This window comes from Danio rerio, chromosome 2 (assembly GCF_049306965.1).
Source record: "Danio rerio strain Tuebingen ecotype United States chromosome 2, GRCz12tu, whole genome shotgun sequence".
In the NCBI taxonomy this organism is placed as follows: Eukaryota; Metazoa; Chordata; class Actinopteri; order Cypriniformes; family Danionidae; genus Danio; species Danio rerio.
In genome coordinates, this window is record NC_133177.1 from 12,463,751 (window position 1) to 12,476,692 (window position 12,942).

Below are 12,942 nucleotides of genomic sequence, written 5' to 3' on the forward strand. Positions count from 1 at the left end.
ATTGATCATTTGGTATCAAATGTGGCTTAGATGAAAGATAAAGGCCTCTAGATTACGCTTATTTTACCAAAATAAAATATGATCATGCCTTGATTTTTAATCATTTAATTAGGACGGTAAGGTCTGACTTTGCTTAGACAAAAGTCTTGTTAATTAACAGAAATAATGTACAGTATAGAATATAAAGTCATGGTGCAGTGGAAAAATAATTAATATTGTGTATGACTCCCATGAGCTTGGACGACTGCATCCACATATCCCTGCAACGACTCAAATAACTTAGTAAAGTCATTTGGAATGACAAAGAAAATGTTTCCATAGGACCCCCAGAGTTTATTCTTTGGATTCATCTCCTCAAACAGCAAAGTCGAGTAAAGGGCATTGAGCCTTCTCATTTATGGCTCCTAAACTCTGGAATAGCCTTCCTGATAATGTCTGAGGCTCAGACACACTCTCACAGTTCAAAACTAGATTAAAGACCTATGTTTTTAGTAAAGCATACACATAATGGTATGACGCATAAATGTGCTTGACACACATTCATTGATGTCCAGCGTTTTCCAGCCTCCTGCACAAGACATTTGGCCAGAGGACAAATAGTTGTGCCCAATCAAGCCTGGTTTCTCTCTAGGTTTTTTTTTTTCCTTCATATTCGTCAATTGGTGAAGTTTTTCCTCGCCGCTGTCCCACTGGCTTGCATGGTTCGGTGGATTTCCTGCGCATCGATGGATTTGCTCTTCAGTGTTTGGACTCTCAGCAGGGAATGTTAAACCACACTGAACTGAGCTAAATTGAACTGAACTTAAACTCTGAAAACTGAACAGACATTTTCAATTCACTATAATCTTCTATGTGAAGCTGCTTTGACACAATCTACATTGTAAAAAAGCTATAAAAATAAAGGTGAATTGAATCTTTAATGCCTTCTTCTTCATCTTACCCAAGACTTACTAATGCTCATTCTGGTGACAGGGTTGGCCAATCTAAAACTAAAGCACCTTGACCCTTTTTTGCTTTCAGGAACTTTGATGTACAGACTAAAGTATGAGGAGGAGCACTCTCCTGCTGAGGAATTTGCCCTCTCCTGTGGTTTGTAATGTAATGGGCAGCACAAATGTCTTGATACCTCCGTGTGTAAGCAACAAATACTCTAACAGGTTTTTGAGCCGACAAGATGACAAGAATTTAGGAGTTCAAAGGAGTTCACCGTACAACCACCCTTGCAACTACAATATTGCACAGTCTGAACATGGCATAAAGTGTCTGAGTAACAATAAAAGGCCTGATGTAAGTAATGAACCTCCTTGAGAATCTCAAGATCTCTCACCTGAACAGAGTCTGAACATTAACTATGGTTTTTGCATCCGCCATGTAGTCCTCCTTAGCAGTCATGGTGCTTTCCTTATCCACAACCACCATGCTGGCAGCAAAAGAAACGCCACAACGCAACAGGTCATCCAGGCTGTAAGGAAAGGCAGAGAATATGTTGCATGCATAATTAAGCACTACAGTGATGGTGTGTTTTTATAGATATAAGCTCTGTTACCAATCCCTAGTGAGATAATACTGATGCTATGAGGTGCTGAGTGCATAAACTCTTGATTAAGATACTTAATTATCTTCTGAATTATTGTACTGATCAGGGTCGGTGTATCTTTTGGTCATTGGATTTTCATTACAGAAACATTGAAAAATAAATTTTGGATTTTTGTTTTCAAATTAAAAGATGAATATTGAAATACGAGGCGGTTTTCTTTTTCATGGTGAAATTCTAAAATAAAGGCTTGTTTTTTTTTTTTTACATATTCCAACACCTGGTAGGACGACTCATTCACAATGATAATACTGCCACATACAGGCTAGCCTACTTTATACAGTATATATACATGTTTACAGTTTAAGTCAGAATTATTAGCCCCCTTTTAATTTTTTTTTTCCTTTTAGAAATATTTCCCAAATAATGTTTAACAGAGCAAGTCAATTTTCACAGTATGTCTGATGATATTTTTTAATCTGGAGAAAGTCTTATTTGTTTTATTTCGGCTAAAATAAAAGCATTTTAAAAAATTTTAAACACCATTTTAAGGTCAATATTATTAGCCACTTTAAGCTATATATTTTTTTCGATAGCCTACAGAACAAACCATCGATATACAATAACTTGCCTAATTACCCTATCCTGCCTGGTTAACCTAATTAAACTAGATAAGCTTTTAAATGTCACTTTAAGCTGTATAAAAGTGTCTTGAAAAATATCTAGCAAAATATTATTTACTGTCATCATGACAGATAAAACAAATCAGTTATTAGAAATTGTTTTTTAAAACTACTATGTTTAGAAATGTTTTTAGAAAATCTTCTCTCCGTTAAGCACAAATTGGGGAAAAAAATAAACAGGAGGGGCTAATAAATCTGACTTCAACTGTGTATTTATATATATATTTATATATATATATATATATATATATATATATATATATATATATATATATATATATATATATATATATATATATATATTTATATATATATATAATCATTATTTTTTTTTATAATTTTTTTTTACATAGCAGCATTTTAAATGGAACAACATATATGACAAAATATGCTCAGATCATAAATATATTTGGTTTGCTTTACAGAAGTTTTCTGAAGAAAAAAAAAACTTTGATTGTTAAAATCACTTCCACTTCTAAAACCCGACGAGACGTCTGAACTGTCTAAACTAACTGAGTGTATCAAAGACATTAAAGACTGGATGACCAACAATTTTCTTCTCTTAAACTCAGACAAAACAGAATTATTACTTACTGGGCCTAAATCTTGCACACAGCAGATCTCGCATTCAATCTACAATTAGAGGGATACAAAGTTAGGGTTAGCTCTACTATAAAAAATCTGGGTGTCATATTAGACAGCAATCTAACTTTTGAAAACCATATATCCCATGTCACATAAACTGCCTTCTTTCATCTGAGAAATATCGCTAAAATACGAAATATGCTATCCATCTCAGATGCAGAAAAGCTAGTCCATGCTTTTATGACTTTGAGGCTGGATTACTGTAATGCTCTATTTGCTGGCTGCCCAGCATCCTCTATTAACAAACTTCAATTAGTACAAAATACAGCAGCCAGAGTTCTGACCAGGTCTAGAAAATATGATCATATCACCCCTATTTTATCCTCCTTACACTGGCTGCCTGTTAAGTTTCGTATTGAATTTAAAATATTACTTCTCACCTATAAAGCTCTAAATAACCTAGCTCCTGTTTATCTAACCAACCTTCTGTCTCGCTACAATCCAACTTGCTCTTTAAGATCTCAAAATTCAGGGCTTCTGGTAGTATCTAAAATAACAAAATCAAGTAAAGGAGGTCGAGCCTTCTCCTTTATAGCTCCTACACTCTGGAATAGCCTTCCTGATAACGTCCGAGGCTTAGACACACTCTCCCAGTTCAAAACTAGATTAAAGACCTTTCTGTTTAGTAAAGCATACACTCAATGCATCACCTAGCGGGTTCCACACAGGCTTTTGCATCTTGCTTATATACACTATGAACAGCAGCTACGCTAATTATTCTCTTTATTCTCTATTTCCACCTGGGGATACTCATCCCGAGGTCCTCAGATTATGCGGAGTCACTGATTGGATCCAAGACCAGTGACGAGATGATCCCAAGGACTCCATATCCGGGACCAGGCCATATCCTGAGCTGCTGCTGCGCTGATGGTCGTGGAGAGTGGAGAACATGAGTCTGATTCCAGCGACGCTCCAGGGACAGACGATGAGGCCATCTTCCAGCCTCCACCACGGCAACTGAAGTTCTGCACAAGACTTTTGGCCAGCGGAGAAATTAAAATGGTCATGCCCAACTGAGTCTGGTTCTCTCAAGGTTTTTTTTCTTCACTCCCATCAGGTGAAGTTTTTTTCCCCTCTCCACTGTCGCCACTGGCTCTCATGGTTCAGGATTGGTAGAGCAACGCATCGATGAATTTGCTCTTCAGTGTTTGAACTCTCAGTAATGATTAAATCACACTGAACTGAGCTAAACTGAACTGAACTGAACTTAAACACTAAAAACTGAACTACACTGTTCCAGTTAATGTGACCATTTATGTGAAGCTGCTTTGACACAATCTACATTGTAAAAGCGCTATACAAATAAAGCTGAATGGAATTGAATTGAATTCTGGAGTGGCAGTAACATTGGACATTAGTTTGCAATCACTGCACACATTTCAACAAGTCATCTCTCCGTGTTATGGTTTAATATCCAAATAAACATTATTCATTTAATCCAAAAGGCATTTAGCATGCTTCAAAAATACCATCATAAGCATCCCAATGCCTTCCAAAATCTTCAGCATTACAAAAATTTTGCCATGGTTGATAATAAGCTTTAAGACTGCGTCTTCACCCCAAATACTATATATATATATATATATATATATATATATATATATATATATATATATTTCAATATCGGTTTCTACAATGAAAATCCAATGACCAAAGGATATACTGACCCCTCAAGTATCCACATGAGGGCACTACAACAGATGTTACAGTTTTCACTTTGAAATGTATGCTTTATTTATTGACAGACTACAGTACTTTGCTCATTTTATGGAAAAACTCAAATGTTATATTTATGTTAATTCTGACTTATTTATGAAAACAATACAATATTTTTTTTTGCTTGTCACAAAAATTCTTTTTGATTTAAGATTTTTTTAGATAACTAGAATCAAGAAAAGTATTTATTTGCAGTGTGTTCTTATGCTTGTTTTTATCAAAGTTGCTTATTTGTTCCCTGATTTTACAGTTAGACTCGTTCTTTGAGCTTTGATCTCAGTAAGGTGACTCTCGGTGCACAGCAGCAGGCTTATTTCCTTCCGGAGGACCAACTGCAAATTGATTATTCGAGGCCAGGATACAAGCAAACATGATAATGTTTCATAATAACGTCTCTTGCCTGTCGATTGATCCAAGCAAGTAGTAAATCATTGGAAACCAACTGATCGTCTCAAGAAATTCTTCATCCGGTCTAAAAGACAAAGAAACCACACAGAAACATGACATTGTAGCACTCTTCATGACTACAAAACAGTAGAAAGTGAAGAAGAGTTGTGTAAAAATGATGTTTACACATGCTCCAAGAGCAGCACAATGGGCCACAGTTCATTCTGTGGTCTGTACGAGGCTCGTAATGGGAGGATGAAGTTGTACAGGCTGTTTCCTGCTGTCTCAACAGACACAATGACCAGCTTACTCTTCAAACTATACACTTTTGCATCTTCATCGTCTTTGTGGTTGCAGGTCTTGGACAAAAACTGACATTACAAGAAGAAGATTAGTCTCATTATCATTCAAACAATTACTAAAACAACTAAAAACTAGAAATCTCTTCCTCTATCACCTGTAAAACCTCAAAGTGAGTGTGGCTCACACAGGTGAGTGGGCTTGACAAACCACCTGTATAAAACACACTTTTTCATCTCTCTAATAATTTAACTGACACATGCACTGGTTTTGCACATTTGCAACAGACAAAAATCCTCAATATTTATAAAGTGTGCTTCACACAGGTGAGTGGGCTTGACAAACCACCTGTAGAAAGACTCTTTACTCTTATCTTCATTAAAAAAAAAAACCTCCCCCTTCCTGTAGAAAGACTCTTTACTCTTATCTTCATTAAAAAAAAAAAACCTCCCCCTTACTTTTGCACCTAATTATCTGAGCACTAGCAGTTTCTTTGTATAATAAGCGCCTCTCGCATGTATTGCTTCTTCTTGAATCGCTGAATGTCTCCTCATTCTCTAAGTTGTTTTGAGCAAAAGCATCTGCCAAATGACTAAATGTAAATGAAACATAAAATTAGAGATTCTTAAAAACCTGTTTTAACGAAACAAAGCACACTATGGGCTCTATTTTGACGATCCAGGCACAATGTCCAAAGTGCAGGGCGAAAAAGCATTAAGGCCATGTCAGAATCCACTTTTACTATTTAAAAATAGGGTTGAGCTTATTCTTTTAATGAGTTATAGGTGTTTTTTGAGAATAAACCAATCAAAGTTGCATATCCCAATCCCTTTGAGAGTCAGTTGCGTCACGCCATGGCGCATTTGCTATTTACATGTTGGACTTTGTAAGTGTAAAAACTGAGCGCTTCACCAGCAAGAAAACAGTTAAACCGAGAATGAGCCTCCTCATTCTTTACTTTTACTTTCACTCTTGTGGATAAGGAAACAGAGTTGTACACACAGACATCCGTTAGCCTACAGTACATAATTAATTTAGATTGCTAAGCTCAAAGATTTAAAAAACTGAGTTATATCCAAATACACATGCAATGCCCCATATGGTCTAAAACCTTTCTGGTGGACAAATCTAAGCTTGTTTTCAATAATACAAATATAAACATGCAAATAATAAATACTACTACTACTAATAATAATATTATACAAAAACTAATTGTCATAAATAAACTGAAGAGCCCCCCGAGATGGAGAAGGCATAAAAGCATGATTTTTCTATTTATGTAGGCTAAAAAATAATAATTTTTGTAATATTTTAATCTTTCAATTCTTTTTCATTTGTAAAGATATTTGCGTGTTGCTGTACATCCTGTGTGTATTAAGCAAAGTTTAAGAGAGGTGCACAACTAACGCGCTCTGCGCTGGACTGTAGACCTCCTCTTAGCTTATCTATTGTGCAGCCTATGTTAGTTCCTCAAAATATCAATGCGCCAGCAATGCGCCTTACCACACCTCTTTTATAAATCAGAACGTCTATAAGCGCACATATGAGCATAAATGCATTTGCTATTTAAACAGAGTGGTGGAAAACATCAAAATGGCTCTTGAAAATGAACTGAAACTAGCAAACAACAACTGCATAATGCCTTGTGCCGGGTGTATGATAGGGCCCACTGTCTTAGTTTTGTTTTATACTTATTTCTATTTTATTATATTTTAAAAAGAAAACATTCTTAAATGCTGATGTTGTGCTCAACATTTATTATAATCAGAGTAAAAGGGAGTGCTGCTGTGAGTTCACAAGAAAGACTGTAATTTAAAATTTTTTTTAAGAGAAATCTTTTCATTGTTAAAATATGTTTATATTTTAATATGCTCTTGTTTAATAAAAGCAGAAGTTTATTTAGTAAGCCAATTTTTTGAAGGTAATGTGCTCTATGTATGAAAAACATAATTTTAGATCATTTTAGATTTGATTAGAACCAAACACCCCCCGGTCCTCAGCTTCTTAAGTTTGCTACTATTATGGTAAGAAATGTGTTGAATAAAAATCTTCTCTCTGTTAAACAGAAATTGGGCAAAAAATAAACAGGAAGGGGCTAATAGTTCTGACTTCAACTGTATATATCATTTGTTACCTTTTCCAGATGCATACAACATGTGGGCATTTTCTTTTTTCGTAAATGGCAAAGGATTGTCGAGCTTCCAATGTAGGGTAAATTTGGAGGATATCCTATAAAGTAACTGAAAACAAGCAAAAAAAGAAGAGTTCAGGAAATCATATTCCTAATCTGGCTTAATGTAATTCAGTTTCTGACTAATAACTACTACAGTGCAAAAAAAAAAGGTATTTCTTGTATTTTTTCAAGTCCAAACATTAAATCAAAAAGGATTTTTTTACAAGCAGAAAATATTGTCTTATTTTAAGAAATAATATGCCAAAATTACTTTCTAATGGGGTAACAAAATTAATAGATTTTTTCCTTTTGACAGGATAATTTAGCTTACCCTAAGCATTGCCGATTATCTATCTTGTTTTAAGAAAAACTCACTTATTTTTTACATAGTATTTCTTAAAACAAGACTGAGTGTTTTGCTTGTCTAAAAAAGCTTCTTCATTTACAAATTTTAAGATATTTGTACCAGAAACAAGACAAAAAAATCTATGTTAGAATACACACACACACACACACACACACACACACACACACACACACACACACACACAATCACACAATATATATATACATATATATATATATATATATATATATATATATATATATATATATATATATATATATATATATATATATATATATATATATATATACATATATATATATATATATATATTGCAGTGTATTAAACATCTTTCAGGAGCAGATATCTGAGAGGTTATATTACCCATCATTGCTTTCATCTCCATTTATGTGACTCTTTGACTGACCACTGAGTAGCTTGCTAGCCTGAAAAGAAGGTGAATCAGGCAGTTCTAGAACAGGAATAATGATTGGTTGTCTTCTCTCAGATGTATTAGCTCCAGTTGAGAGCGATGGTTCTAAACTGGATGGAATGCTTATTTCCTGTATATCTATGGCCATGGTCCCTTTAAGAAATACAAAAATGGATGAAAATCAAAGAAAATATTACATTACATTGTATCTTAATCATGTATACATTTGCAGATGCAAATATTATGTTGATGTTTGTCATTTTGTAAATGTCATTCACTTTCTTCATAACATATATTTTAAAACAAAGTGTTTTCGATTAAAAAAAAAAAAATTAAAAAGGGAACCAGCCTTTTTCATACGTACTGCCCTTCAGAATTTTTGATATTTTTGTTTTTAATAAAACATACACCCTTTTTACAGCAAGAATACATATACTGTAATTATAAGTAAAAGTAAACACTTTTAAATTACCATCCAGATCAAAAGTCCAAGGGAACTTTTGTATTCATATTTTGCACTGGTGCACTAAAACTAGATTGAAAGTACTGCTTTAAAATGACAAAAGAAGATTCTGGAGCAAGTGTCAAAAAAGAGAAGGCACTCTATGTATAGAAAAGAAAAACATGCAAACATAGAAATGCCTCCTGGTCCAGCTGGGACTTAAACTAGAGACCAGAGCCACCACGCCACTCAACCGTAAGCCTCTGAGAAAAATTCAACAGACCTGAGAATCAAAACATAGACTCACTAGTGAGTAGCCCCACTGCCCTTGTTGATCACTTCAAACGTTTCTTTCAACATACTTAATGCAACCAGACAGTCCAAAAAAGCAACATTATTCTCCTGTAAAATCTTTGTCAGAAAGTATTGTGAACTGCAGCATTGTCCTGTCCTGTTGAATGAGCCAGTAAATGAGGACATAATTTCAAGAATGATGTCCACTCAAACATGTCCACATAGCAAGTCACTGTTTGACCCCTCTGTTAATATCGACTATTGCAAGATGTGAATACTTGATATTTGTATAAGTGTTATTAAATATTTACTGTATACACTACCTGACAACAGTCTTACCTATCCAAGTTTTAGGAATAACAAAATATAACTTGACTTCTAGTTGATTATTTGGTATCGGAAGTGGCTTATATACAGGGCAAAGGCCTCTAGATTAAGCTTATTTTACCAAAATAAAATATGATCATGCCTTAATTTTTAATTATTTCATTAGGACAGTAAGGTCTGACTTTGCTTAGACAAACATCTTGTCACTCAACAGAAACAATGTACAGTATTGAATATAAAGTCATGGTGCAGTGAAAAAATAATTAATATAGTGAATGACTCCCATGAGCTTGGACAACTGCATTCATACATCTCTGCAATGATTCAAATAACTAATTAATAAAGTCATCTGGAATGGCAAAGAAAGCGTTTTTGCAGGACTCCCAGAGTTCATCATGATTCTTTGTATTAATCTTCAATGCCTCCTCCATCTTACCCCAGACATGCTCAATAAAGTTTATATCTGGTAACTAGGATGGGCAATCCTGGAGCACCTTGACCTCTTATTTACTTTCAGTAGCGCTATCCTCCTGAAGAATTTGCCCTCTCCTGTGGTTTGTAATGTAATGGGCAGCACAAATGTCTTTATACGTCAGGCAGTTGATGTTGCTATTCACTCTGCTGATTTTTAAGACAGCGTCATACTGAATGTAACCCCATATCGTGATTTTTACTTTACCAAACTTGGCTGATCTCCATTAGAATCTTGATGATTTATCAGAAAATCTACCTTCTGCCACTTGTATTAGCCACAAATTATTATTTGTTGCTCTAACAACTGCAACTGATGACATCACTTTTGTCAGATAGTATATAAATGTATCATAAATCAAATAATAAAATAAAATAAAAACAATAATGATACATAATAGAATTTTTTTTACACCCAAAAGCCACAAAATTAGCTTTGCCAGCACAGAAAAAAGTATTTCATTTTAAAATACAACAAAACTGAAGATAGCCATTTTAAATGGCTTTGATATTTGATACCTTGGACCACAATACCAGCGTCAGTGTTTCTAAATTGAGATTTATTTATCCCACGAAAGCTGAAGCTTTGCATTGGTGAATAATTTGTTTGGATGGGACCATTTTTGGCTGAGATACAATTTTTAGAAATTTGAAATCTGAGGGTTCCTAAAAATCTGAATACTGAGAAAATTACCTTTAGATTTGTCTAAATTAAGTGCTTAGCAAAACATTACTAATACAAAAAATTAGTTTTAATGTATTTACAAAAGACAATTTACAAAGAATCTTCATGGAACATGATCTTCACTTAATATTTTAATGAATAAAATTAGAAACTTAAAAAATTAGAGATGTTTAAAATAAAGACTTTAGTTAGTTATTAGGTACCCAACAAACACACAACGTTGCCTCAATGTAACGACCTTCCTACAACATTGTACCAACCTTGTAAAAAGGTTGAGGATCTACGTTTTTGCTGAAGGTTGTCACAACAGTGTCATAACGTTGCTATTTTAACTGCGTCAACCCATTGCTTTAGGTTGTGCTTATAGGCGGCATGGATGACCACTGTACAACATTTACTCCTCATCAATGAATCAGTTTAAATTTTAACAGATCGTTCAGTGTCTCACATACCAACAACGGAGGAGACATGAGTATTGCTTCATTTCTTCTTGCTAAGTAAGCCATCAGTGGTCATTTGTGTAGTCCTTTTGTTCACTGCCTATTTTCACTTGTGGCTGCTGTGGATCCATCTCTAAACTGGATTCTCTGTTGCATTTCTTTCTCTGACTGCTTTCTCTGTACTAACAACTACCCCTGGTCTTCAGCTGCGCTCTCTTCAATGTAATGTCTGCATTTTATTTATTTGTATATTTACATTTTAATGCTTTCTTGTTTACTTTTTTTGTTTGTTTACCCTCTCAATTGAAATTTTAATTTAGCCTACCCTTTGAGTTTCATTATATATAGTTAATTATTTAATATAATTAGATCTGTACTGTAGGTATTAAATGCTGTGAAATATATATTAAAAAAGTTTAATTATAATAATTTGTGTGATAATTTTTACACTTCAAAGCTTACACGTGCAGTTGTTAAATTAAAAAAAGAAAAATAAATGAATAATATTTGATATTAAGCAATAATATTAAATTATTAATGCTTATCCTGTATTGTTGGCAGTAATCATAAACTGCCAAGAAAAAAAAAACATTAATACATGTAGTAAGAACGTCGTCTCACGGTTGCTAAATGTTACATGACAACATTGCTACAGCCTTCTCACGTCTTACATTTCTACGTTGTGACAATGTAGCAAGCACATAAGTGGCAACGTCGCCTTTGAAAAAAATGCAACGTTGTACAGACATCGCTACAACGTGTATGTGTACAATGTGTTTATTGGGTAGTCATTAGTTTTATGGTCCCACCTTCCACAAAACTATACAACAAAACTATAAAAATATTGTCACATTGGACAATATTACTGTTTTATGTTATTTTTGATCAAATAATTACAGCCTTAGTGAGTAGAAGAGACTTTCAAAATGATTTATATTTTTAATATTGCCATGTAAAGAAATCTTTTTATTTTTACCTTGTCTTATGTACAGCACTTTGGTCAGTCTTGTGACTGCTTTTAAATGTGCTCTATGAATAAATAAACTTGAACTTGAAGAAATGTACAGTTTTTTTCTTTCTAATGCAAAACATTTGTCTGACCTGGTCTTGTAATGGCACTCCCCATTGGCGGTTGAGTCTTGCTGTTGTTTCCACACTCTCTCTGCTTAACATAGGAGTTTTCCTCCTTGGTGAGACTGATATAGAAGCACGTGTCCATGGCATTCATGGTATACTGAGCACCAGGATTCAGCAGAATGCTCTTAGTGTCCTCAGGACAGACTCCAATGAGACAGATGCCATACCTAAAATAATAGATACAAAATTACACAACTTATACATCTAAGAAGTGTCCTTTGTAATTTTTACTATCCTATGATATCAAAAGAATTTCTTAATAAATATAGATACTCACTTATTATATGCGTTAAATGATGCATAAGCAAAGTTGTTTCCTTCATACTCAGAAAAGAAGATGCTTTTGTTCAGAACTATACTGTACACTTCATTTCCTGAGCATTTGCCATAAATTCTGTGCCAGTCCTCAGGAGAGTGCTGGCCCTCTCTGCAAAAGATACACGTACATCATTTATAACATCCAATTTAATTATGATTTTCTGTTTTAGGTGAAGGTTTCAGTACATATGTACGTATGAAGAAAAGAAAGAAGCTGTTCTATTGTGACCGCATTGGGAATCCACTAGATTACTAACAGCATTCCTAGACTAATCTGAAAGGGTGCTGTGAAGACCACTGGCTCTATCTGAACATGTAGACCAGGGGTCACCAAACTTGTTCCTGGAGGGCCGGTGTCCTGCAGATTTCGCCCCAACCATAATCAAACACACCAGAACAAGCTAATCAAGTTCGTACTAGGTATACTTAATACACGCAGACAAGTGTGTTGAGGCAAGTTGGAGCTAAACCCTGCAGGGCACCGGACCTCCAGGAGCGAGCTTGGTGACCTCTGATATAGACAAACAAAGAGCATCTATCAATAAAAGGAGACAGGTTTACCAACAGGGAATCCTGCAGGTTGACAAACAAGAACACAAATGAAGCAACAG

The 12,942-nt window shown here is 34.5% G+C and overlaps 2 protein-coding genes across 3 annotated transcripts in view; one reads left to right on the top strand and one right to left on the bottom strand.

The window, feature by feature from the left end:
- ro60 (Ro60, Y RNA binding protein) overlaps positions 1-12,942 on the top strand; it is a 489,528-nt gene that overhangs the window by 111,196 nt on the left and 365,390 nt on the right. The gene's annotated exons all lie outside the window — the stretch shown is intronic.
- Positions 1-12,942, bottom strand: part of kcnt2a (potassium channel, subfamily T, member 2a) — a 67,456-nt gene that overhangs the window by 15,796 nt on the left and 38,718 nt on the right. For both annotated transcript variants that reach the window (XM_073923587.1, XM_068213585.2), the window contains exons 16-22: positions 12,291-12,440; positions 11,978-12,180; positions 8,169-8,370; positions 7,400-7,505; positions 5,152-5,336; positions 4,979-5,050; positions 1,328-1,462 (exon numbers count right to left, since the gene is read on the bottom strand). In XM_073923587.1, coding sequence (XP_073779688.1) covers positions 1,328-1,462; positions 4,979-5,050; positions 5,152-5,336; positions 7,400-7,505; positions 8,169-8,370; positions 11,978-12,180; positions 12,291-12,440 — 1,053 coding nt within the window. The remainder of the gene's footprint in view (positions 1-1,327; positions 1,463-4,978; positions 5,051-5,151; positions 5,337-7,399; positions 7,506-8,168; positions 8,371-11,977; positions 12,181-12,290; positions 12,441-12,942) is intronic.